Raw genomic sequence first — 27709 nt, 5'->3', positions numbered from 1 at the left:
GCCTGTTGCCCCGCTTGACCTTCCCGTAGCGTCTGCCCCTGCCTGCCGCGCCGCCTCTGCCCTGCCTTGCCTCCTCTGCCCTGCCGCCCCGGCCCCCTTGCCACCACCGCCCAGGCTCCTCTGCTTCTTCCTCAGCTGCAGGAAATGTGTCCTGCCCAGCCCTTTTCTGCCTTCCCTGTGCTTTTTCAGCCATCCTTTGCTGCACTGGTTTCTCAGCCAGTAATGCCCACGTCTCTGAAATTCTCCATAAACCTCCAACTCCCTTAACTTCACCCTGTGAGACCGTTGTGCTCCCTGATTCATGGAGAGTACAGAGGCCATCAGATACACTCTCCCTGCATGAGTTTCTGCTGCTGAGTCTGTAAACCTATCTGAGTTACACCCATTCTTTCCCTCCTCTCCTATCCCACTGGGCAGAGCTCTGTACCTGTGCCCTGCCACCTTTCTGGGGACACTGCTTTGTTTCCTCTCTTGCCTGGTTAACGTTTTCTTCTCTTTAGCCCCTTTTGAATTTAAACATGCTTAAATCTTACACATCAAAAAAATTTTCTTTTCAAAGATCCCAAGTTCTCTCCTTCTTCATGGCAAACCTCTGGAATAAGTTTCAGCCCACTGACTCCAGTTACTTGCTCTTCACCCTGCTGCTGCCTGGCTTTTGCCTCCGGTCCCGGGAAGCAGCCCCTGAGGATGACAGCTGACAGGCGCCCCACAGTCCACGTGCTTGACTGCCGAGTGTGCGCAAGACCCTTTCGCTTGCGTGTCTGTGACAGGCCTAGGTGGGTGAGTACCTCACCACTGCCACCTGCTACATGCTGGCATGTCCTTGTCCCACCTTGCCTCCTAAACTGGTCTCCCTGCTTCCATCCTGTCTTCCAGCAACACTCCACCACCCGAGTCTGCTCTCTCTGCAGCCAGCCTATTCAGCCAGGTCGCCATGTGCTTCGTACAGACCTCTGACGGCTCACCCCCTAGCCAGTTCCAAGTCCTTCTCCTGGGCTGTAAGGCCCTATATAATTTTCTCCCCTGGTCGTTTATTTGGTGTCTGTCTCCCTGTGATGGAATGTAAGCACCTGGAGGTCAAGAACTGTTCTATTGCTGCTGTATCCCCGGTGCCTGGCACATAGTAAGCATTCAATAGATATTTGTTGAGATTACTTATTTCGATTTTAGATGTAAGCAATACAGTTTCCAGCCCTGCCTTCCTCCATTTGGCCACCCCTAGTAATGGCAGTGAACACACAGAGCACTGCTGGTGGCACTTCACCTGGATTTACTCCTTCCATCTTCCCAGCAGCCCTAGGAGGCAGGTGCCCCTCCGAGACACCCCTCATTGGGTCTCCTGCTCCTGTCCTTCCTGCTGGGTATGCCAAGCATGCAAAGCCTGGACTGACTGCCCTGTCCCCGGGGCATTTCTGGGTGTTTTGTTTGCAGCGGGAAACCTTGTATCCCTCCAGGACAAAGAACAAGCTTGCTTACTGCCTGCTCTAAAAGAGAAGAGGACTCCCTAAGCTCAGCATTCCTCTGCTGCAATGCAGACCTACTGGGTGCACAGCATCCATCTAGGCCCCTGGGACTTGGGGGCTCATGGAACCGTCCCATTTGCTGATGCTTGTGCTGCCTACTGTGCCGTGAGTAAGAAAGTCCTTTGTCTCTGACCTAGTCTCGTATCTGTCACCAGTATCCATGAAACAGTAACAGGCTAATGGATTCTCTTTTAAGGAGGGAGAACTCAAATCGTAGACCAGACAGTATTGTTATTCCCCTGTTAAAAGAGGAGGAAGCTGAAGCATAGATTCAATAACTTGCCCAGAGTCGCATAAATAGAAGTGGCAGAACCAGGACCTGTGTGTACCCAGGCACTCTGGCCCCCGAGTCTGTGCCTTTCACCTCTGAACTGTAGTGCTGCTCTTGCGGAAACTGACGCAGAAATCTGAGAGCTAGCACTGCGCTCGTGTCTCTGGCTGCCTCTGACCCTTTCGTGGGGTCCTTTTCTTCCACCTGTCCCTTAAATCTCAGTGTTCCCCAGGGCTGTCGTAGCCCCCCCTCTTTTACTGTATTCCCCCAAAAGGTCACTTTTGACATCAGTTTCTGCCTGTAAGCTAATGACTGTCAAATCCATACCTGGAGTCCGTAAGGCTGTCCTGAAGTCCAGACTCAATAGCCAGCTGCAGTTCCACAGGCTCCTAAAAGTCAGTGTACTTAAAATAAATGCTTCCTGTCTTAGTCCATATGGGCTGCTATAACAAAATACAATAAACTGGGTCATTTATAAACTGAGATTTATTTCTCACAGTTCTACAGGCTGAGAAGCCCAAGATCAAGGGCCGGCAGATTCCGTGTCTTTCGAGGGCCCATTTCCTGGTCAGTGGCGCCTTCTTCCTAGTCACATGACAGGAGGGGCGTGCTACCTCTCTGGAGCCTCTTACAAGGACACGAATCCCACTCATGACGGTTCCACCCTCATGATCTAATCAGCCCCCAGAAGGCCCCGTCTGCTGATGCCATCACACTGGGGGTTAGAGTTTCAACATAGGAATTGGTGAGGGGGGAAACAAACATTTCGGCCACAGCAGTTCCCTAGGCCGGTAAATTGAAATACAGTTGGGAATAACCACGTTAAAACCTTAAGGAGAAAAGAAAGAAAATGATGTAACAAGAAAGTGTCTTGCTGAGGCCCTGTGTCTGCCACCTTGGTCTCGGGTAGGTGCTGGTCCTCAGTGAGCTTTAGTTTTTTTGTTTAGAGATTCAGGAGGTACAAGTCGAATTCCGTCACATGTGTATATTGCGTAGTGGTGGAGTCTGGGCTTTCGTGTACCCATCACTAAAGTAGCGTACATCGTACCCCGTAGGTAATTTTTCTTCCCTCCCCCACTCCTCCCGTCCTCCCCTGTGAGTCTCCAGCGTCCATTGCATCTTGGTGAGCTTTCACTACTGCCCTGCTCCGCTCCCCGGGAGCCAAGTGCCCGATTCTGACAGCGCTCACGTCACCCTAGAGATGGCCCTGCCAGCCCCAGCCCCACTCCAGACCCCCTCCTCACTAGTGTTTGCCATGGTGATTGATGGCATCACCGACCAGTTTCTGAAATCAGGAGCCTCTCCACATCCGACCCCTCCCGCCGCCTCTCCACACTGGCAGCCAGTCGGCGAGTCCGGCTGATTCCTTGGTCTCTTGCCATCCTCCCCACCTCTGCACTGGTTTACTTTCTGTTCTTTAAGTTCATTCCCATCTTAGGTCCCTTGTCCAGGCTGTTCTGCCTTGAAACACTCTCCAGCGCTCATCCGTCGGGTCTCAGGTGGAGCGCTGCCCCCCGGGGAAGGCCGCCCTGACCACCGGTCTGAACAAGCCCCTCCTCTAGCGCTCCCCACACCCCCTATTTGATTTCCTTGACAGCACTGCCTGTTCCAAATGTACGCGAAGTTATCTTATTCACTGATGTGTTTGCATGTCTGTGGTTTGTCTCACTTCTGCCGTTAGAGTCTAACGGTGGGGACGGGCGTGGGCGTGGGCGTCCGTTGTATTCCCCGGGCCCTAACATGGAGCAAGCACTCAATAAACTGGTTGTTGAACAAAGAATGCTCTGACTTCTGCTTCCTGTGTCTTCCTCCCCTTGTCAATCCTCTACGCTTTCACCTGGATTCCCCTAAAATAATGTGACCATATTGTCCCTCTCCTCCAAATCCTTGAGAAACATCCATTTTCCAGAGCCTAAAATCCAAACTCCTTAACATGGCACTCAAGGCCTCCACACTCTGGGCATAGGCCGCCTTGCCCACTGGTTTCTGTGTGTTCTCGGCCATGTCACCATGAGGGCCTGTGCCGCAAGACAAGCTGTGCTCCTCACTTTGCCTTTGCTCCTGCATCCCCTTCCAGATGAACTTGTCCTTAACCTGCACGGCTCAGCTCAGATGTCCACTCCCTCTCCTGGTCAGCATGGCATCCCTCCGGCACAGCACGTGGCCGTCTGACCTCTGTTGCCAGGGGTGAGCAGGTGCTGGCCTCTAGACCGGACAGGAGGCATCCAAAGACAGTTTATCTGCCTAGCACATAGTGTGCTCTTTACCCTTTTATTTTGTTGGCTTGAACCCTTTCCACTTATATAATTCTTCCTGTTTTGACAGGCGTTAGCAATGAGGTTTTTCTTTGATTCAAGCCCCAGCCCAGGCCCGAAGCGTCTGTTCACCACATGAACATTGGTTGGCGACAAGCAGCCATGTCTTGGTGCCATTTGGAAACAAAACCTGGAGAAACTGGACTTTCTGTTAGGTAATTGTGTACATGTCTTTCCCCCACCAGACTGTGGGCTTCCAGAAGACAAAGGACCAGCTTGATCACGTCCAGCTCCCTAAAGCCTCCCCGGGCACCTGCGGGAGTGCCCCTCATATAAACCGCACTGCAGGTGCCGCAGCAAGACGCAGGCTCGAGCACACAGCCTGGAATACGGCAAGCACAGAGTGTGTTTCTGAGAATGAAACCACACACAGTCCCCAGAGATTCTATTTAAAACACAGAATGACTTTACAGCCGCTTTAAGACAATGGTCAAAAGGTGGCTCCGGCCTCAGGCTTCCATTTCTGTGCCCCCACTGAGTACGCGGATGGCAGCCCCCCCACCTCGCTTCCCCAAGCTGCTGGTGGCTGCTGTGAGGGCAAGTCACGATGGATGTTCTGGTTTGCACAGAGGACCCGACCGCAAGACACGTCAGCCAGGCCTCTTTCCCTCAGCCACAGCAAGCTGTGTGCTCTTGGTCGAGTCTCTGCCTGTCTGCCCCACAGCTTCCCCGTCTGCAGGGTGTTGGGACAGACCATACGTTCTGTGGGGTCCCTCCCAGTTCTGAAGTGTGACTTTATATTGCTAACTCGTCTCTCCAGGTGAAAAACAGGCCTAAACACATGCTCAGTCCCGGGAGTGGGGTGACCGGGCCATGCATTCCCGCCCAAGGGTTCCGCCTTCTCTTTGGAGCAGAGTTCTTTCTGCTTCACAGCACATGACATGCCTGTGCACCTGTTGAGCCCTGTCAGAAGCTTCAATGGTAGCAATTGTGCCAGCACTGTGACCAAGTGCTAACAAAAGCTGGCACCACCCAGTAGCTTGTCAGGAAAATGGTGCGTCAATTTTGGAAACTATCTGACTGAGTTCTAGGCCATACGTTGGAAGTTCTCAACCAAAGGTGCAAATCAGAGCCCCATTTACACGCCCAGGCTGCAGAACCGGAGGTTCTGACTCAGTTGGCCTGAGTGGGGTCTGGACATCTGGATTTTGTGAGGAGGCCAGAGATGATACTAACGAGCACGCTGGCTGGAAACCACCACTACGTGATTTCGGATCCTACCGCCTTCTCAAAGGCTCCTCAGAGAAGACAGAGCTCAGGGGATTGATGTCTTAATGTAGGTTCGTCAGCGGTAACAAATGTACCACGTGGTGCTGGATGGTGACGGTCTGGGGGGAGGGAGCGGGTGTGGGGGAGCTCTGTGTACTTTCCACTCAATTTTACTCTAAAAAACAAAGTCTATTAAATGTTCTAAATGCAGGGAGGGGCAGCTCAGCTATGACAGGGTCAGTGGAAATATTTAAGGGTCCTGGTTGTGTGCCTCTTGTCCAGATCACTCTTCCTGAACACTGTTGTTCTCGAAGTATCTCCACGGAAGGTTTCTGTTGTCTGTGGGCAAAATTCTAAAATCCTTAGCCAGGCACTGACGGCTCTACCTGTTCTGGCCTCAAACCCTCTTTCCAGGCTTAGAATCAATAATGAGGGGCCCAAACTGAAAGACTTGAAAGGCCGCCCCCACCAGACTGCAGTCCCTACAAGGGCAGGGATCTTGTCTGTCTGTCTTTTTAATACCTGGACCTAGAACATGACCCAGGTCTGGCTCGAGGCAGGTGTGTATGGTCCTCCCACAGCCATCTAACTCCTCCCCTTTCTCTTCTCTGGCGTTTCCACCTCGGTTTCCCTCAAGGCCATTTCTTTGTGAACATTTCCAACATCCCCCACCCCCGCCATCTCCTCGCTTGCCTCCGAGCTCTCTGCAGCGTGGCTTTGTTCTTACCATACTTGGCTTTGTGCAGTGTTATTCTGAATTCCTTGAGGCCAGTACTGTTCAGCTCTCTATGGCCGTGGAGCCACCTCGGTGTCTGCAGGGACTGCCAGGCCTGCCATGGGCGCCAGGACTGATCTGTCTGAGCAGAGGCCCATGTAGCTTTAACCACATACCAGTGTGACCAGAAGACAGAGCTGTGAGCCCAGAAAAGGAGAGGGATGTGCCTGAGAAGGTGTCTCAGTCCCCTTCAAGATGGTCTGGCCTCTGCTCTGAGAAAGCAATATCTGTTTAGGATTTCAAAGCGTGGGCTCTGGAGCCAGGCAGTCTAGATTTGAAATCTGGCTCTGCCACTCCCTGGATGTATGACCTTGCACAAGTTGTTTAGCATGCCTCAGTGTTTTCATCTGTAAAGTGGGGACATTGTAGTCCCTACTTTATAGGGTTGCTGTAAGGACTTAAAAAGTTAATATATGTAAAATGCCTAGAAACATATGGCACATAGTATTTGCTCAATAAATGTTTTATCATTATCAGTATTAATAATGTGGTCCACAGGGATGAGCCAAGTACCCTGGGCAACTGTCCCAGGCTCCAATGACAGCACAATGACCTAGGTTCTGAGCCTTAAGTCTTCAACATCCCCTGAACTGCCCAATTGTAATTGCTCAATTCCTTCTTCCCTGCTCAGGAAACTGAGGCACGGGTCAGAGGGCGAGGCCATGTAGTGAGGAAGTGGTGGAGCCCGGACTCAAACCCAGGCAAGAACCTAAGCAGCTTTGCTGCTGTCGGGTCCCTCGGCCTTGCTCCCAGTAGTGGCTGGGGCTCCGTAGCCTCTCTTCACTGAGTGGAGGTCCTCTCCCTCCTGACCCAGTGCTTATTCTCTTCATCTGCCCTCAAAGTCATGGGCTGTATTGGTCAGTGCAAGCCTTGACATTCAAATAGTCCAGGCCTCCTTTTGCCCAGTAGGAGCAAGGGGCCCAGAGAGGCTAATCACAAGGCCACACGGCCAGTTATTTACAGGATGGGACCTGAGAGGCCTCTCCTTTTCCAAATTTCTCTTGCTGGTGTTTGAAATTTTTGCTTGATGGAAAAACAGGAGGACAGAATGGTCTTTCCAGAGGGATGGCAAGTTCTCCAAGTTCGGGGTCTTTTGTGCCAGCTTGGGGTTCCTGCTCTAGGGCGCTACTCATTGAGGGCATTCAGTAAATGCTTCCCGAGTGTCATGTTGTGCCTTCTGCAAGCGCAGCTTTGGCTGAGCCTCTGTCACCTACCGGGGATGGCGTTGGGCGCCTCCACACCTGGGATCTCATTGAACTTTCACAGCATGCGAGAGCTCCTCATCACCAGCCGCATCTTACAGGTGAGAAAGTCAAGACATGGTGATGCCAGGAGCCCTGCCCGGTGTCACATGGGCAGAAAATGGCAGAGGGCCCCGACTGTCCATCTGGAGCCCTGGCTGAGCTGAGGAGTAAGGCAGAGAGGACTGGGCTGCGGGAGGGGCAGAGAAGGAGCAGTGAGCTCTGTGGGCAGCGGCACAGAAGGCCGCCCAGCGCCGGCCTCTCCAGACCTCCAGCCTTCCATGTGCGCTTGCTTGAGGGGCCGTCTGGCCCTGCAACCGAAAGTGTGAAAAGTGCCCTCACAGTTACTACAGCCTCACCATCACCCTGTGGTCCTTGAAATTGACTTCCCAGTTCACAGATGGCAATTTCCTGTTTCTGAAGCCAGAATTCTAGATACTCAGAAGTTGCTTCTCTTGAAACCTTTAGAACAGTGGTCAAGAAACTTTCTGTAAAGCACCAGATAGTAAATATTTTAGGTTTTGTAGGCCATATGGTGTCTGTCACAACTTCTCAACCCTGCCATTGTAGCACAAAAGCAACCAAAGATAAAATAGAAATGAAGGATGTGGCCGTGTTCCAATAAAACTTTATTTATAAAACCAGGTGGTGGGCCAGATTTGGCCCCTGGGCTATAATTTGCTAACTCTTGCCTTAGACAAATCACAAGGCTCCAGAAATCTCTGGAAGAGTTTAGAGGAATGCTTATGAAGAATCCCTGCCAAGTACAGACTGAATGCAACTACTAATTTTGATGTGCATGTGTGAAAAATACTAATCTCCAAATAATTTTAAAAGAAAGTGTTGCCAGAATTGGCTCATTCAAACTTAAAATTTCTGCCTTAGGCCTACAAGCACAGACATGTATGAATTCTCCGTACCATTCTTCAGTGGTGTGACTCAAGAATGTTACTTAGCCTCTTGGAGTTCCCATTTCCTAATTTGCAAAACAAGTGATCAGCACGTACCAGAAGGCATGATTGTGATAATTAACCAAGGCTGTATAGAGCAGTGGTTAATAGCAAGGATTCAAGGGTTGAAAGATTCTGACTGATCTGCCACCTGCTAGGTGGATGACCTCCAGCAATTTACTTAACCTCTCTGTACCTTAGATTCCTCGTCTGTAAAATGCAGATAATAACTATCCCTACTGTAGCAGTGTGGTACAAGGATAAAGTAAGGCAGTATGTGTAGAGTACCTAGCACAGTGTCTAGAAAGGGCTAACTATTCAGTAACCGTTTGCCATTTATTGTTCAATAAAGTTGGCGATGCACTTAGCAGAGTTCCTAAGGCATAGTAAATTTTCAGTGACTGTTTTTTCCCTTTTGGAGGACAGGAATCAGGGAGTTTCTGGACGTGTACGAGGAATCTGCGGGTTGGAAGGTTGAAATGAATCTTATGGCTGGTAGGGAATAGAGCAGAAGATTCCCCAGGACTGTACTCTTTAGGTGCAAAAGTGAGACCTTACCTATAGAATGTCACGTATCAGATTGTATTGCTAAGTTGCCCTGTATCTCCATGTAGCTCTAAACCATGTTGCAGAGGGCGTGGGGAAGCAGGTGGAGCTGACCCAGAGGTACAGCCAGGTGCTCTGCAGGCTAGAGAACGGCTTCCAGCGCAGGCTGCTGTCCGGCACGGGCACCAGGAGCTGAGAGTAGAGGACAGTCCCTCTGCCATCTCTTCATCACTGGATCATCCCCACTGGTGTAGAACCACGCCAGTATTTCTAACATCTTAGAAAACTTGCTTTCCTTTCTTGACCTCACTTCCCCCTCCAGCTACTGTCCTATTTTTCTGGAAGACTTTCTAGCCAAACTCTTCAAAAGCGTTGGCTATCCTCAGTCTCCGATTTCTTTCCTCTTCCTTTTAAACCTTCTCCACTCGAGCTTTTTGTCCTCAGTCACTTCACCAGTGTACTGCCCTTCTCCAGGCCACCAGTGGTCTCCGTGTTGCTGAATCGGCTCAGCTCTCAGATCTCCTGGTCCTGGACCTGTCAGCAGCATCGGATCCCGGTTATCCCTTCTTTCCTTTGCGCCTTTCTTCCCTTCGTTTCCTGGACACCCACAGCAGTTCCCCTCCGACCACAGTGGCTGCTCCTTCCCCATCTCATCTGATGATGGTTCCTCCACGTCTCCCCATGTTTCGAGGTGCCCAGGTGCTGAGCTTGGACATCTACTCATTTGCACCCTGCTCACTCTTTTGATGATGTTATCCACTCTTACTGTCTTACGTACCATCTATTTACCAATTTGTATCTCCAGCCAATTCGTTACTGGAGATCCCACATCTTGAATCCGGACGCATATGTCTCACGGCCTGCGTGTGTCTACGGAGCATGTCAAACTCAGCATCTCCACGCTGACCTCCTCCCCACCCGTCCCTTTCAGGCCCCGCCTACCCCGTCAGGCCATTGCTGAGGCTAAAACCTTGACCTTATCCTGGCTCTTTTCCCCTCACACCACAACACATCCGTGAGCAATTCTGTGGGCTCTACCTTCAGAATATGTCCAATATCTGACACTTTGCATCACCTTTCTTGCCACCACCCTGGTTCAAGCCACCGTGCTCCCTCCCAAGGGTTGTTTCAGTAACCTGCTGGCTGGTATCCCTGTTGCAGCCTTGCCCCTGCCTCTCTCTGCGACAGCCGGAGTGACCCCTGAGTCATGCCGCTCCTCTGCTTCTCACCTGGAGGGAAAGCCCGCACCTCACTGTAGCGCTAAGACCTCTTGACCTCCCGCCACCTCTCTGGCTTCATCCCAGCCTCCTTCGCCATCCGACGGCCTCACTCCGCTCCTGGCGGCCGCCCCCACCCCTGCTCCCTGACCACGCCACGCCACGTAGGTGTCACCCCTGCTGCTCCCTCTGTCTGGAATGCTCTTCTCCCCGATGTCCTCATGCTTTGCTCAAATACAGCCTCTCAGCGAGGTTTGCCCTGATTATCCTGTTCAAAACTACATTCTTGCCCCAGCCTTTTCTCCTTATCTCCCTTCCCAGATTTGTTTTTCTCCCTCACACCCATTGCTTTATAACACACTGTACCATTTATGTATCTATTATGTTTCTTTTCTGTGTCCCCCCTGCTCCCACCCGGCCCCCACCACCGTGAGAACCTAAACTCCATGAAGACAGGGGTGGGTTTTGTTCACTGCTTTATCCCAATGTCTAGAAGGACGCCTCTCCCCAGCAGGTATTCAACGTGGGCTTCGACGGGTGGGCGGGTTGGAGGCTCCCTAGGCTACCCGGGCTCTGCCGACATCGTGGGGTTGGTCTTCCCCGGAAACACACCCATTCTCTTTCCGCGGCTGCCTCCTTCAGTGATGAGGAGGAGGCTTCGTGTTCATTCAAGCAATTTGGGAAGCTAAATGAAGACCAGACTATGAGTTTGTCCTCTTTTTAAAAATGTATTTAATATTTGATCTAAATATTTATTATCCTTTCCATTTCATAAAATAGTAATTCACATGACAGAAAAATTGAAAAATACAGAAAGGTAGAAAAGGGGGGAAAGTCACCAAAATTATCTCTAAATGAAGACAGCTGCATTGTAACCTTGCTGTACTTTCTTTCCGGGTTTTGTTTTCCCACACACAAGTTTGAGAGGTGTGTTTCCCTGGATAGGTAAAAGGTAAGAAAGTATATATACAAACCTTATCCTGCTTTTTTCCACCTAACTTGGTAAAATAAACATTTTCCATGTTAGCCCAGGCATTGGCCTTTGTGCACATCACTTTTGATAGCTACAGAATTCTATCAAGTGGATGAATATTTTGTATTTAACCAGTTCCCTCGTGTTGGAACATTTTAGTGACTTCCGATTTTTCATGTTTATAAATTATGCTAAAAGAAAAAAAAATTATGCATAGTAAAGGGATAATTTTCTTTCCGTAACAGCTTTCCTCAGATCACTCCGTGTTCATCGCGGGGCCTGAGGATGTGACTGGGTCTTCGCTTGGGCAGCAGACAGTCCGGCAAGGGCGTGACTGTCGAGTCGCGGGCAGTGGCAGAAGGGGCTAGGGAGGAGTGGCAGAGGATAGTTTATTTTAAAATAAAAATGTTTTTCATTTTAATTATAAATGTACTGTGTAACTATATACAGTTTGGAAAATTCATGAGTCCTAAATGTGTCTCAGCTTCAGTTTTAATTAACGTGAATATATAGGTCTTCTTGGTCTCCGACCCCGCCTGTACCCACAGAAAATCTGGTCTCTTGCAAATTTCTCTTCCACCCCAGGTGTTTCTGGAGTCCCCGTTGCAGGTCTCCCTTCTACCGTCATTGCTGCTGGCTTCACCATGGCAGCTAGAAGTTTCTCTACCCCGAGTTTTCTTATTTGAAAACTTGTGTTTTGAATCTGCTGAACCCGTGTTCCACAGAGATGACCAACTAGGGCAAAAAGGGAAAGAAAATAGTTTATTCACTACTGTGGCATAACAGGGTTCCGGTTCGCTTGAGCCCCCACGTATTAGAGGGCTGAGTGGGGTTAGTCTTCCCTTTGCACGCCCAGCCCTTGCCTGTCTTCACTGCTGGCCCTGGCACCTCCGCACAGAGGTGTGCCCGGTTAACATTTGTGCATTGAATAACTTAATGGACGGCCCATCTGAGTGAGGTAACTGGCAAAGGCACAAGCCCAGGAACACATGTGGCCGGTGGCAGAATCGAAAGGTACCACCGTCTCCCCACTGAGTGCTCCCTCCCCTCCCCCTGAGGCCTGCCCATCTACGAAGGGGTAAGTTCATGCGTCAGGGGTTCCCACCGCACTAACCTGCCTTGTCCCATTCACCTCCTTGTTCATGGCTTCCCTGGGGCCTGTCTCCCCTTCTAGCCCCTAGTGCCACTGGGGCAGAGGCTGTCCTCTCTGCCACAGTGTCCTCAGTGCACCGCCAGGGCCAGGCCTCAGCTGTTGCGCCATGACAGGCAAAGGCGGAGGTGGGCGAGGTGCTGTGAAATGTGAGTGCCAGGGTCTAGCGGTTACAAAAGAGAAACTGCCCCTGGCTATTCAGAAGCCGGAACAGGTGAAAGTGTACGGGCGGGCGCGGCAGAGCAAGCGCCTCAAAGCAGCGGCTCCCAGACTTGGCCGCACAACACGATTCCCTGCAGATCCAGGTAGAATTCCAAAGACCAGGTCATACCCCAGGCCAGCTAAAGCTCAGTCCCTGGGGGTGGCATCCAGCCACTCATCAGTATTTTTTTGAAGCTTCCCAGGTAATTCCAACATGCAGACAACTTTGGAGCCGCTTCCTAAATCCTTGGCCCCTGTCCCAGGCCTCATTTAATTGAACATCTGTTGAGTGAACAAATGAATGAATGAATGAATGAAGAGCTTTCACATCTTTGGCAAAGGCTGGTGTGTCCCTTTCCGGGTCTCAGGCTGTGACCTTGCTAGCCAGTCACGTTCTAGTCTCTATAAAATTAAAGATGATTTTTGAAATTCTTTATTTTCTAGTAGTAGTTTTCTTGTTTCGGTTTTTCTGTCTAGATATTTAATTACTCAACAGGAGAGTCTAGAGATGTAAGCTATTTTTCAAATAGAAATCCTTTCCCAACTCATTTGAAGTGTCACCTTTATCATGTAATGCCACACTCGTGCCATTCAGCACCTATTTCCGGCACACCTGCTAGGTGCCGGGCACTGCTGTTACCATCCTCCGAGTGGACGTCCTTTGAGGTTCTTGGTGATCATCGCAAGAAAAGAATTTCTGGACATACCACGTAAGCCAAAGCAAGCAGCTTTTACTGAAAGATCAAAAGTGAAAGTACACTCTCTTAGGAGAGAGGGAGCTGGCAGGCTCACAAAGCGCAGCTGCACCAAAAGGGATTTTTGTCTTATGGAGTCTTACTAACTCGAGGGGAGGAATAGTCAAAGCTAAGGGGTTGGCTCTTACTAAAAACTTGGGTAGTAATTCCTAGAATCGGGTTCCCTCCCGTTTTTATACTTTATATGGTTGCTTCAGAACCATCATGGTGATTTTAAGGGTGGAGAAATTTTAAAACCACAATGATATTATAATTAGCCAAAGTTCATGTAAGGTGACCTAGAGAGCTGACAAGCTGGTTGACGCTGGTCCTTGTCTGTGGTTATCGACCCCACCTTAGTTAGACTTTACACCTGCGCCCACTCTCCAAGCTCCTGCACCCGGTCTCAGCCTGTCTCCTGGTCTCTTGCTCTAACACTACTAGGTGCTGGGGATACTGGGATGGACAAGAGGGACACACCCCTACCCTGCTGGGGCACACAGGCCCCAGGAGAGGCAGAGAGTGAGCACCCACACGAAGGTGGGATTCCAAAAATTTGTGGTCAGCACTTTGAGAGAAGAGAACAGGACACTGAGACGAACAGGAGGGACCTAAAGTCAAGGGTGTAGGGCAAGCCCTCTCTCTGAAGAAAGGACAGGTCTAAGTATGTATTTATTTATGTATTTGTTTACCAATCCCCCTCCCGCCATGGTAAGCCTGATGGAGACCAAGACCAGCTCTGCATTATTCACGCCCCTGCTACCTTATGGGTCCACAGGGCTCCTCTGACAGCCCTGCTGGGAACCCGGGGGCGGGGTCTGGCTCGCCTTCTGCTGCAGGTCCTGGTAGCGCTCGGCGAGCTGCCTCAGCTCCTGCTCCTGCTCCTTGGCAAGTGTCCTCAGTTCCTTGGCTGTCTCTGCCCTCGCCCCCTCCTCCAGGTGCTTCCAGTTCTGCAGAAGTTTGCCCACATCTTGCATAAGAAAGAGGCCAGCCCCAGCAGCACCCATCCCCTGGGCACCCTTGGTCACCGCCAGAGTTGCATCTACAAAGATTGTCTGCACCTCTCCTGGCTTCCAGAAAGAGATGTTGTGTGTGGCCACAAAATTCTTGACCATAGCCATGAAGCCAAGGTTAGCTTTGGCCATCTGGTGGGCACGAAGACTCTTGATGATGCTTATACACTTAGCAACACACTGTCCAGCAGCCTCACCTTCAGGCAACGTTATTCCTCCGAAAGCCTCATGCTCCGACATCATCATAGTAGTCACCAGTCTGCTAGCTTTGTCTCTTGCTGCTGAATTGCTTCTATTTTCTAAGGCATTTGTCAAAACCTTGGTGATGGCAGCTGCTGCCCCCAACCCCACCCCAGCTGCTGAGAGCACAAGACTGCCTCCTACTGTCACAGGTGCCAGGGCAAAACCCAGGATGCTCATGACTCCAGAAACAGCCCCCGAAGAGCTGGCCACCAGGTTGGCCTTGGTGAGCTTCCTGTGGGTCATATCAACTTGGTCTGCAATGGTGTTGAGTTCTCGGATATTCTTTTCCAGCTGATACTTCCTCAAGGGAAAATAGGACAGAAACCGTTTTTCCTCTTCTGACAGATTTCCGGATGGCATGGACTCACTCTCACGCCGCATCAGCTCTTCCAGCAGGACGTGGTGCAGCAGGCTAGCCTCTTCACTATAAACAACCCACAGCAAATGTTAGTTTTCCAACTCTGGCAAAGGTTCACCAGTGAGGATAACAACAGCTGGGTAATCTGAGTTCTCAACTGCATGCAGGGCAGGGCCCTGGGAATCAAGGTACAACGTGGGAAGCAGACACAGACATAGACAGAAGGTCCACTCCGGTCTGGAGCCCTGGGTGGCCCTGTGTTTATAGCAGAGCAGGGTTTGAGCTACCCCTGTGCAGGCCTAGATGGGTTTGCTGGTCCATCATCCACAGACAGCTGTCTCTTAAATGTGTGTGGATGCCGATGGGACGAATAAAACATAACTTAAAAGCATTACTGACTCCTGTCACCAAGTCTTTTCCTAATAGACACATACATGATGCACATGTTTAATTTATACATATCTAACAAGGGAGTGATTCTATTAAGGAAAACAAGAGTACTAAGAGAGTATGGAGGTGATGCCTTGATTTTCTTTCTTTTTTTTTTTTTAATGTTCAAAAAGGATCTACCTGGAAATTGTGGTTGTTCCTGGGAAGGGGAACTGGGGTGCTGGGAAACAGGGTTTGGGGGAGACTTAGATTTTACTGTTTGCCCATATGTTCCTTTTAAGTTTTATATCATGTGCATATATTATAATTATTCAGAAAATAATAAGTCAATATTTCCAAAGCAAAAGTGGAAGGACCTCCCACAAAACCACCAAATATCGCCCCTCCCATGGGAGAGGGCTCGTTGTCACTCAGTTTGACAGTGTTGTGTATTTTGAAAACTGAAAGTCAATTTTTAACAGAAGTGGGGTCATACTTAGAAACAGTGGGATCTGCTCTGTTCATTTGCTAACAGGCAAGTAAAAATGGTGAGTTGTTTGCCGCTGCCCTGGCCCCCGGTTGCAAGTTTCATGACCTGAGCATGCCCACGTGAACCACGCAAGCCACCATGGGCAGAACCTCAGTGCTCAGACCAAGGAAGTGGGGGCCAGATTAAGAAGTAGGCGCTGGGCAGCATGAGCCATGATCCAGCCAGGTAGAGCCCTGGCCTCGCCCCATGGCGAGATCTAGTCGGGTCCTGCCTCGCGGCATTACCTCACGGCAAGGTCCAGTCAGACCACACCTCTTTACACTCTGCCTGTAAAACCTGCCCCAGCCCGGGCTCGGGGAGACAGATGTGAGCCAGACTCCTGGCTCCTTGCTCAGCATCCTTGCAATACACTCTTCTGTCTCTGAAAAGCCAGGGCTTTGGTGTTCGGCCTCCTGTTGCAGACAGGCAAATGGACCCAGTTCAGCTTGGCAGCACTATCCCAGGCCTAATGGGAGCGGTGGGGGGGACCCTAGAGAGGGAAATGGAAGAAAGAAGAGTGGGGGCGCTCGGGACGCAGGTGAGTGGAGTGGCTGCGCCTGTGCCTGCGAGCGCAGGTGACTCCCGTTTGCATGACATATGGAGATGTCACTGAGGAGCTCGGCTGCCGTCAACCGAGGGAGCACCGCCCTCATGTTGCAGACACAGCCCCTGTTGGGCGGCGGAATCTACTGAGTCTGCCTCAGCAGCTGGGCTCCAGAGCAGGCGAATCCCAGGAGTCTGGGTCTCGGGGCGAGGCCTACAGTCTCGCAGCTTGGGAAACGGTGGGGGGAGGCCAGGGAAGGAGCATTCCTGGACTGGGGGAAAAGGAGCAGAACCTGCCTCTAGGATTCTATCACCCAGTAGGCCACGTGTCTGGGCTCCTGTCAACGTGCTTACCAAAGGTGTTCAGTTTTCCTTACTAAAAGATTTTTTTTCTTTTATGAGGATGTGTAAATTTTCCCCCTTTTTGCACATCTCCACTTGCAAGTGGAGGCAGCTGGGATGGCACGAGCAACTCTCCAGCCAACTTTGTTGGAACATGTGTACGTTTCATACGATGAAGGTGGCTACAGCACAGCCACGATTTTGGATATTAACAATCACGTTTCATTCCTTCATTCAGAAATTTACGGAGTGCCGGGTCTGTGCCAGACGCTGCTCTGGAGGCCAGGATGACGGCTGTGAGCACAGCGTTCCAGCGACGTCCCCCAGACCGCACTCTCCCAATTACCTTTCCAAATCAGACTTCTCCATAATCTTCTCCCAAGCCTGCGGGTGACAGAGGAGCCAGAACATTTCTTCTCTGGTCATCTCGGCCCAAAAAGGTTGAGCAATGCTCTGGTAGAGTAGGCTGTCTAATTACAATATTTGGGAATTAAAAAAAAAAAAAAGCAAGGTTAAAATTCATCCAAAATCTTAATGTCTCAAAAAATTCACCTCATTTTTGTTTAATGATTTTCACCAAACAAACCATGGCAATACCCCATGTTGACCAGGATGTGGTAAAACTGGTGATCTCTTAGGCTTCGGTGGCAAAATAGATTTGTAAAGTGATTTTAAAATTTTGACATTGTATATTTAGTTATAAAAGTCTTTCGATAGCCATCTAGTAACCCCAGAATCAGCACAGAGATGATCGGGGACGTGTCATTTATAACGTCGTTAACTTGGAAGCACGTGAATGATATTCGATCATTCTGTCCACCCCCTGCCGTCTACAGTCCCGAGAGGGGCGCAGCCCGGTCCCCGCCAAGCCCTCCTGGGGACAAGGTGCTCACTGGTTGGTCGGTTGTTCATTTTAACCAAGCAGGCAATATCGCAGTTACCTTGATTTAAACACTCTTTCTCACATGGCAGCTGCTTCTGTTGCTCAAAAATCACTTTAAATGTATTTTCAATATAATTTGACAAAAATCACCCCCAGTACTACCACGACATAACTATCAGTTTTATTCTTCATTTCCAGTTATTTTCCAAATGCATATCCCTTTTCACATGGCTCTTACATTGACAGTATACTTATAATTGTGTGTCCTGTTTTTAAAAGGTAGTGTTATACAAGTATTTTCCATATTACTGTACAGCTGTCATAACTATTTTATTTTATTATTATTTTGATGACTCCATGCTATTTCCTTAAGAAGAGACATACCACCATGTTTATAGAAACACTCCCTCTCTGCCAGGCGCAGTGGCTCACCTCTACAATCCCCACCCTTCGGGAGGCTGAGGTGGAAGAATCCCTCAAGCCCAAAGTTGCAGTGAGCTGTGATTGCACCACCGCACTCCAGCCTGGGAAACACAGGAGACCCTGTCTCTAAAAAAAAAAAAAAAAAAATCCCTTTTTGTGGCACCCTGGGGTCTTAATGCTCTTGTCATCATGTGTGATCTTTGTGTGATGTCACTGCCTCGTCCTGTGTGTGCCTCCAGTCTGACCAGTGTTGGAACCAATGATTGGCTCCTGTGTGCCCCCAGCCCCTCCCCCATCCCTGCTTTGCTTCACGCAAGGGCCCGGGGACTTGCTTACACTGTTGGTTACGCTTTAGAAAGGAAGTTATTTGCTGCCGCCGTATTTGCAAGTGTGGGCAGTTGAGAAGGTCTCAGGCTACATCCTGGAATGAAAGCCACGGATCTGCCACATCTCTCCCCAGCTACGGGGGAGGGCTTCCCGGAAATCCAAGTTTTCCATTTTCTTTCAAATAGGATTTGTTGCTTCTTTAAATGTCTTGATAACATTTATTTCCTTGGTATCCTAAATTGCTTTGATGGTATCATGAATAGTATCTTTTAATGTAATGTTTTCTAACTTGTTTTGTTACTCCGTAGAAATAATAGTCATTTCTAATACTCCTCTTGTGCTTGGCTAAAATTTTATTACTGTCATAGTCATTGAATGAATCATTCATGAATCAATAATGCTGGGGGTTTTTTCCTGATTGTTTTCAATACTTATTTTTCTTATGTTGGTTCCATGCCTTATTGAGTTAGCTTGGATTCTGAAATGATTTTTATATTATGAAATTGACTCTGATATTTCACTGTTGGCAGTTGGTTTATCAAAGTCACACTTCATCATGGTAAGGCAGTATGTTTTATTTCTACACTTAAGTATTTTATTAGGATTAAGTGCTGAATTTCCAGACTTTAATGAGACTATTATACTTTTCCTTTCTTGATTATTCCATGCGTATAGTGTATTATGTGCATAAATTTCCATATATTGAATTATCCTTGCATTCCATGAAAACACCAACTTGGTTATTGTGGGTTTTTGAATCAGTATGTTATAGATTTTTATTCTCTAGTATTTTCTTCAAAATGTTCATCTTAGAGTAATAAATGATATTGAGCTATAATTTTCTTTCCTTGTGATCAAGGTTTATCATTAGTGTTAATATTTGCTTCATAGAATATACTCAGAAACATTATGTTTTCTATTTCTGGGATAATTTATATGACATGAGAACTGCTTGTTTTCTGAAAGCTTAAAAGAACGTACCAGGTAACACCCTGGAACTGGGAACCAGCAAATTTCCTTGTTTGCCACATGGAATGCTTTTGATTTTTTTTTAATTTACATTTTTAATGTGCTTGGTAAATGCGACGCCGTTTCTCTTCCCCATGCTGGAAACCTGTCTCAGCCACCCCTTCCCCAGAGTATTCTTTTTTGAAGAGACTTAAGAAGCCAGAGCAAAGTCCTTGATCTTACAAGCTGCACTTGGTTCTCATTGTCTGTAGACAGTTATTTCTTATGTTCTTTGGACAGGTGTTTCATACAAGATGTACGATGGCCAATGAACATAGGACAAGATACTTAACATCATTAGTAGCCCCCAAATGCAAATTTAGACCGTGGTCAGATACCATTTCATTGATCAGTCTGGCAGAAGTAAAAAGAGTGACCGCGTCCCACGTTGGCGGAAAGAGATAGGAGAATGCGCTCACAGACATTTGGTTGGAGCACAAAATGATAAAACTTTTGGAAGGATGATTTGGACTCTCTCTCAACATAAAAAGTACCCAGGCCTGAAACTCAGCATCTCGAGTCAAGAAATTCATCCTGCACAAGTACGATGGCAGGTACACAGAGAAACGTGTGACGATGTCCAAGGGTGTAAAAGAAGGCAACACCCATGTCGGGGGACTGTTTATAGACCGACACAAAATAAATGCTTACAGACACGGGAAGGGATGAGGCAAATCTGTATGGAACTGACTTGGAAAGAGATCCAGGATATATTAAACAAAAGAAAAAAGTTGAAGAATATTCTCAATTTTTTTTTTCTTGTTTTCAGACAGGGTCTCACTTTGTCACCCCGGCTGGAGTGCAGTGGCATCATCACAGCTCACTGCAGCCTCCAACTCCCGGGCTCAAGTGATCCTCCTGCCTCAGCCTCTTGAGTGGCTGGGACTACAGGTACACCATCACACCTGGCTAATTTTTCTACTTTTAGTAGAGACGGGGTCTTGATATTGCCCAGGCTGATCTCCAACTCCTGGCCTCAAGCAATCCTTCCACCTCGGCCTCCTAAAGTGCTAGGATTACAGGTGTGAGCCACCGCGCCCAGCCTCAGTTTTTAAAAACTATTATATATGTGATGTAGGACTAGGGGGAAATTCTGGAAAGAGAAACACCAAATGGTGAGCAGGCCTGGCTCGGGGGAGGGAAGCTTGGAGGCTGGGGGGATGGAAAACGGGGAGATGTCTTTATTATTCATTCTTTTTCATTATAAAGTTTCCAGCTTGTATAGTAGTGCATTAAGCGCAGAAAATGCTGCCAAGCACATAGCAAGACAAGCAGATGTCTGATAAATTAGTATTGTTAAATATTACTATTGTCCTCTTTTTGTTGTTGTTTCCATGCAGTGAGTTTTTCTAACTTATTTTAGCCTTTTGTGTCATATTTATTTCAGTATATCTCTTGTATGTAGAAAATTATTCACACCTGATTTTTACCCAGTTTGATACTCCTATTAGTGCTGTGTATACGCATATTAATTATTATTATTGTCATAATTGTTCAACTCTGTGACATTATTTTAGAAATTCTGCTTTTTATATCTGCTCTCTTTCTCTATCCTACATAGACAGGTACGGTGAAGAGGTTTCCGCGGATACAGCGGGTGGCTTGTAAGTGGCTGCCTAGAATTTGCTTGGCGGTAGAGCTGTGTCTTATCTCTGCTTTCCTACCTGCTCTGGACCTGGTAAATGACAGATACCAGCGACACATTAGAATAAGCTCTTGTAGTTCATGATACTAAGTTTTTTACGTTTAAAATCCGCATCAACTCTCTCCCCTGTCCTGGCTTAGAATAGACCTTGGGGAGGTGACTCTACTTGACTTTATTTTGGGCAGGTGAGAAGGGAGTGAGCAGGGCTGGCTGCGCACGCCAGGAGCAGAGGACAGTCCCACGTGGGGGTGGGAGCCCCCTGGACAGGGCCTGGGGCTCCATGAAACGGGCTCGTGGTTTCCTTCCAGTTTAGTTCATCTTCTGTGGGACTTGTGTTTTTTATACGTGGGAGAAGAGGTAAAATGGAACCCTGACTTATGTTTTATCACCCCATAGCTGTTCCAGGAATCATTATGTTCCATATTCCCGCACGTTTCTGATAGTTAAAAAATGCGTCTCCTGCTGGGAAGGCTGTGAATGTCACCGGGGTGAAGGGGGAGAGCCGCCCTTCTCCCCTTGCTGTGCCCCGAGTCTCCCACAGAGGGCGTCGTGCTCCTCCGGTTGGTGTCCCTTCCGAGGCTGGTGGAGGCTGGGGTCACCCTGTTCCAGGATCACACACGTGTGTGTGGCGCCCCCTCCTCTCCTCTGCGGCCTCTCTGCGCGCGGAAGAGGGGTGCGCTGGCCCCAGCTGGTTTGTCTGCTTTCCTGTCTCTTCCCGGTCGGGCACTCTCAGCTCATCAGCTGGAGGCCAGAGTGGCCCTGAGGTTGGGGTTTGGGCTCGGAGGCTCCCTCGGACCTAGACCATGGAATCAAGTCCATTTTGCCAGAGAGCTCTGCTCTGGGGACTCAAGCCCACGCCCGGACGGTAAGATGCGGTGTCCTTTCCTGTTGCCATTGTTTGCCACTGTCTCTTATGCTCATATCTCCCGCAGGGGCACGGCATCATGACCAAGGACAAATGTAGGCACTTGTGGGGTTCCTGACCACACAGCCAGATAACGACACCCAGAGTGACCACAAAACCAGATCAGCTGAGAGTTGCAGGGGCCAGAGCGGGTGGCACAGACACCGCACTCCGGTTCGAACATGTGTCCTGATGTGGGTTCATAAAACACTGTCACTGTAGGGCCCAGGATGAGAGGCCACTGACTGCGGGGGGAGTGTGCGCAGACCCTCCGGGGAGATAGGGCAGGCTGGGACTTAGATGCTCACCCTCACTGGAGGAACTGTGGCCGCCCACACTCAGGGCCCCACGTCACGCCCGGCCCCCCACTGCAGGTGGAGACCTTGTGCCGGAGTCAAAGGAACTCACGGAGTACGGGGAGGGTTACCTGGGTGAATTCCAGTCGGTGCTGCAGTCATGGTGTCTCCCAGGACCCCTTGGTGCTTCTCTCTCTGCAGGTGACAATGAGTCCTGGGCCGGAAGAGATGCAGCTTCACCCTCATAAAGAAGGAACCAGACCCCACAGTCATTCAGAGGAGCAGTGTGTGGCTGGCGCGTCATGTGGAGCTGAGGCCTGGCGACCCAGGGCTGGGGATTCTTAAAAGATGACAGGCGGGAGGGACAGCGAGCTTAGAGGGGAGAAGAGGGCAACACCAGCACTACGCAGGGTTGGGAACAGCCTGGAGGAAGCCGCCAGAGAGGGAGGGACCCAGACATGTTTCCTCTGATGTCAGGCCTCTCTCCCACCTCCGTCGTAATACGGTGACTCCCAGAAACTTTTGCAAGGACTTCTGGTTTGAACATGAAAGTTATCAATTTCTCGTCTCTCGGAAATTACCAAAAAGCAACAAGGAAAATGATACAAACACCATCCATTAGAAATTAAGGAAAATATTAATAGATGAAATAGATTAAAAGGATGCCCAGAGCAACAGGAAGGAGCAGGGCTTTGGGAGGAGGAGGGGAGAGGACACTGATAACTGCAGGTTTGGGGAAAATGCCCCTCTTCAAGGTGAGGGGCATCCCCAATGTGCAAAAATAAAGCACCGTGTTTAAAACAGTCAGACGCAGGTGTGCAGGCGGGAGTGAATGTGCCCGTCCCCAAAGCAGTGAGGAGAAGACGAGATGGGGAGACGCGGAGACAAGCTGCCTCTGAGGCAGAAGACAGGACTCTGCGTTGCAAACGGTCTGAAAACCACCGATTCCATCGCCGGGGAAACGTACAGACTGAAAATTCAGGTAGGAGATCCAGGTCATAAAGAATGTTTTGTTTTTTTTTATAGTTGAGTAGTATTCCGTGGTATACATATACCGTATTTTATTAATCCACTCATGGATTGACGGGCACTTGGGCTGTTTCCACATCCTTGCTATAGTGAGTTGTGCTGCCATAAACATTCGGGTGCATCTAGCACCCCTTATATTTTCCTAGATAGAGCTCGAACCCATCCTCCGAAATGAGGTATCGCAAGAATGGAAGAACAGGCACCACATGTACTCGCCACCAAACTGGCACTCACTGATCAACGCTAAGGTGCTCACACAGCAGTAATATTCTTTGGGGGCAGGGGGGTTGGGGGTGGGTAAACTCACAACTAATGGACGCAGTGATCATTGTAGGGGGGAAAGGGTACACCTCAAATCATGGTTGGGATGTGGCAAAGTCATAACATGTAACCAAAATGTTTGTACCCCCATGATTTCCTGAAATAAAAAAAAGAACGGTTTTGCTAGCCTAGAACACACTCTGGCGTTTTTCCTATTTAATCACCTAAAAATAGCTGGTCCATGAAAAAAGCAACTCACAGAAGGTCTACACAAAAAAATATTAACTCAACAGCAAAAACTACCAACTCAATTAAAAAATGGACAAAGGACATGAATACACATTTCTTCTCGAAAGAAGATATAGCAATGGCCAATAAGCACATGGAAAGATGCTCAACATCACTAATCGTTAGGGAAATGCAGATCAAAACCGCAGTGAATGCCACCTCACACCCATGAGGATACCTGTTATCAAAAACAAAGATGAAAAAAGCAGAAAACAGTAAAGGCTGATGACATCGTGGAGACAATGGAACACTTGTGCGTTGCTGGTGGGAATGGAAAACAATCCTCAAAAAATTAACAGTAAAATTACCATATGATCCAGGAATTCCACTTCTGCATATGTAAATGCAAAAGAACTGAAAGCAGGGCTCGGAGATATTTGTATACCAAGGATTATGAAGCAGCATTATTCGTAATAGCTAAAATGGGGAGACAGCTCAAATGTCCATCGGCAGAGGAAGGAGTATACAAAATGCGACACACACAGAATGCAATGCTGTTCTTCCCTGAGAAGGAAGGCGATTCCGACACGTGCCACAACACTGATGGACCTCGAAGACATATGCCTGTCACAAAAGGATAGATACTGTATCATTTCACTCCTCTGCGCTATTCAGAGTAGTCAAGCTCGCAGAGACAGAAAGTGGAAGAGTTTTCCCCGGGGCTGAGGTGCAGGAGGAATGGGGGGATTACTATTTAATGGGCATAGAGTTTCAGTGTAAGAAGATGAAAGAAGTTCTGGAGCTGGATGGTGGTGACGGCTACACAACAGTGTGAATGTACTGAATGCCACGAAACTGTACACTTAAACATGGTTAAAATGGCGAATTTCAGGTTATATCTATTTCACCACAGTTCAAATGTGTAGGCTGTGTGTGATAAGACAAAAAGGAAGACAGTAACCACACCAAAAACACATGGCAGATAAAGAACACTCACCGGAAAAGTGTTGCCAAAAAGCTGATGAAAATTAAGATTGGTTTTTCGAAGATGAGTGGAGCAATTTCCTCTACCATGCAGGCGCACAAGACAGAGCCTCGCGAGCTCAGAGCAGACAGGGCCAGAGGACGGCGGGCGGGGGGGGGGGGGGATACGTAGAAGCTGCTGGAACTCAGGAAAGCAGAGAAGGGAAAAAATCATCGCAAAAATAAATGCTCGTAGGACTTTACACAAGAGAAAACAGACATTATTTTTTTTAAGTGAGAGCTACAGAAGACAGAGATAAGAGAGCAAAATGAAGTGAAAATGCATGCTAAAAATGTTTAGCAAAAACATAACGAATAAGGCGGAATTTTGCTGATTCCAACATATGCTAATCAGAATCCTCAAAGAAGAAAACTGAAAAATGTGAACAGAACAAATATTTAAAGATAAACTTCAAAGACTCTTTCTGGACATAACAGAGCACACCATGTCCCAGGAAAACGGTCACACAGTGGCGACCGTAGCAATGAAAATGCACCTGCATCCTCCGTCCCCGGGCACGGTGACCGGGACAAGTCCAGGGAAGTTATTACACTTCGAACACGACAAAGGGAAGTCTTTTTTTTTTTTTTTTTTTTTTTTGAGACAGGGTCTCACTCTGTTGCCCGGGCTAGAGTGAGTGCCGTGGCTTCAGCCTAGCTCACAGCAACCTCAAACTCCTGGGCTCAAGCGATCCTCCTGCCTCAGCCTCCCGAGTAGCTGGGACTACAGGCATGCGCCACCATGCCCGGCTAATTTTTTGTATATATATATTTTAGTTGTCCATATAATTTCTTTCTATTTTTAGTAGAGACGAGGTCTCACTCTTGCTCAGGCTGGTCTCGAACTCCTGACCTCGAGCGATCCACCCGCCTCGGCCTCCCAGAGTGCTAGGATTACAGGCGTGAGCCACCGCGCCCGGCCGACAAAGGGAAGTCTTGAGCGGCCGAGTGTTTTGACCTCAGACCTCCCACCGCATGCACGGTGGAGCAGCACCGACAAAAGCCGTAAGGACAGAAACCCTCCCGAGAACTGCGGTTGTGCAGGTGTGTGAAAATTTGGTGTCTTTTTAATATCTTAGTATAATCTTTGGCATGCCATTAGTTCTTGGGAGCATAGGAAAAAAGACATTTTGATTCATAATAACATCTTAGATTGACTTTTTAAGATTTATCTAGAAACTGATAATGGTTATGTCTTTTTAACTTTTTATTCAAAACCTACATACACGTACTTTTCTATGCTCATTATAGGAAATGTAGACACTTCTGATGAGCAAAAGGAAGAGAACACAAGTCACTTTTGACTTCACTGTCCAGGATAACTGCCATACAAACTCATTTTTGACTGCCATATTATTTAATTAAAAAAAAAAAAAAAGACTTTACATCCATTTGCTCACATATTGCTCAAAACAGCCTTCCGAGGTGAGTGTGTCTGTGTTGCTCGCACCTTGTAGCCAAGGAAATGAGGGTTCATTCACAGAAGTACTCACTTGAAGTCACCCCTGTGCTCACGCAGTGTGGGCACAGCTTGGTCCACGTTTTGCTTCTACTCTGGGTCCCCAAAACGTGACTCTCTAGCGCTGGAGTTGCGGGCAGATGCACCGAGGTGGCTTTGAGCACGGTGTCCAGGGGTTCTTGCTGCCGCCGACCGCCGCTTGCTCCATATATAGACGGCCACTCCGGGGAGTCGCTTGCGTATTTGGGGCTTCTTGCCAAAAAACTCTTGTACTGGATGGTTCAGAGGAAAGAGTATATTTACCTTGGAACAGAACCGTGACCACGGCCAGCTCCGCCCCACCCGCCTCCTTAGTTCACGTGCTATTTGTGAAGCAGGAAGGTGAGCCTGGGGCCTCCCGACAAACCAGCACGTCTCGGATTTGCACGCGCACATGCTCCATCGTCACCAGGTGGTCCCCTGATCAACGGAAGGCCCGCAGACAGACACTGTAAAGAACTCCTACAATTAATACGAGAAAGACAAATAGCCCAATGGAAAAATGGACGAGAAACCTCAATGGACACTTCACACAAGGGAATATCGGACGGCCAGTTGTATATTTAAATAGATGCTCCATTTCATTAGTGCAGTCGTACGTCATTTAACAGCAGGGATACATTCTGAGAAACGCGTCGCTGGGCGATTTCATCACGGTGCAAACATCACACGCACCCGGATGGTGTGGCCTGCCGCACAGCTGGGCGGTCCGGCGTGAAACCCGCACGGCGTGTGACTGTAGCAAACACTGCAGGCAACTGTCACACAGTGGCAAGTGTCTGCGTATCTGAACGTATCGAAATATAGAAAAGGCACCGTAAAAATACGGCATTATAATCTTATGGGGCCACCGTTGTGTGTGGGGTCCACTGTTGACTGAAATGTCATTGTACGGTGCATGAGTGTAATTTGCAATTAGGCAAATGCAAATTAAAAGCACAATGATAGACACACCCTTCGCAGGCCGAGAGGAGTCAGCATGAGGTGGGGACCTGCCTTTTGCACACTGGGGAGACCCCAGCCCATTCGTGGGGGGGGGCCTTGGCTCGCAGGCCTTGGCTCTTCCGTCAAAGCCCTGCAGGGCCCTAAGGTCTCATCTCCATGAGAAATGCACCCGCATCGTCAGTCCCCTGGCAGCATCGTCAGTCCCCTGGCAGAACAGCCGGAAGGCGTCCTGGAGGGGCGAAGGGGAGACCGAGGGGAGGCCCAGGAGATGCGCGGCCCCGAGGGCGGCGCCTGCCTAGCGAGGCTTCTTCGACGAGCCCCTGCCTTGGGCTGGCGACGCTCCATCCAAACGCAGCCTGTGGTTGCTTCCTCCCAGCCTGTTTGTTACGGAGGAGCAGTCGTTGGCTTGTTCTGTCCCCGAGACTTGGTTCTGGGACTACGTGAGCCCCCGATGTCATCTGGCCATCTCCAGCCCAGGCTTTCCTCCTTGCTCTCCCCGGTTAGGCGAGTGAGCTGTTCCCAAGGAAAGGTTATTTATTTTTGTGCACAGGGCAAAGTAAGCAGAGGGAAAAGGAGCCGCTGGGCGAAGGACAGAAAGGTGTAGAGTGTAGGGAAGGGGGAGGTGCCACCAGCGACACCACCTGGCTAACTCCCCATGTTTCCTTTTCTTCCCTTCCCGGGATCTCTTTGTGCCCAACCCTTACTACGTGGACAGTACAGTGTCAGGAGCACGGACC

At 49.0% G+C, this 27709-nt stretch overlaps 1 protein-coding gene across 1 annotated transcript; it reads right to left on the bottom strand.

Moving 5' to 3' along the window:
* Nucleotides 1–13661: 13661 nt before the first annotated feature.
* APOL5 (apolipoprotein L5) lies at nt 13662–26153 on the bottom strand. Its single transcript, XM_069490861.1, has 4 exons — nt 26023–26153; nt 22120–22229; nt 16849–16972; nt 13662–14785 (listed from the first exon to the last, which is right to left on the bottom strand). Exons 2-4 carry the CDS (start codon nt 22148–22150, stop codon nt 13870–13872), a joined length of 1071 nt encoding a protein of 356 aa, XP_069346962.1. The 5' UTR covers nt 22151–22229; nt 26023–26153; the 3' UTR covers nt 13662–13869.
* Between the last annotated feature and the right edge of the window lie 1556 nt (nt 26154–27709).

This window comes from Eulemur rufifrons, chromosome 16 (genome assembly GCF_041146395.1).
Source record: "Eulemur rufifrons isolate Redbay chromosome 16, OSU_ERuf_1, whole genome shotgun sequence".
Lineage (NCBI taxonomy): Eukaryota > Metazoa > Chordata > Mammalia > Primates > Lemuridae > Eulemur > Eulemur rufifrons.
The sequence above is the reverse complement of the archived record's forward strand: the minus strand, read 5'-3'. Positions and strand labels throughout refer to the sequence as shown.

Coding starts and splice junctions, on each gene's coding strand:
- APOL5 (XM_069490861.1), bottom strand. CDS start 22,150: ATGACTGCAGCACCGACTGGAATTCACCCAG. Junction 16,973..22,119: donor ACCGACTGGAATTCACCCAG/GTAACCCTCCCC, acceptor TATTGTAATTAG/ACAGCCTACTCTACCAGAGC. Junction 14,786..16,848: donor GAGAAGTCTGATTTGGAAAG/GTAATTGGGAGA, acceptor GGTTGTTTATAG/TGAAGAGGCTAGCCTGCTGC.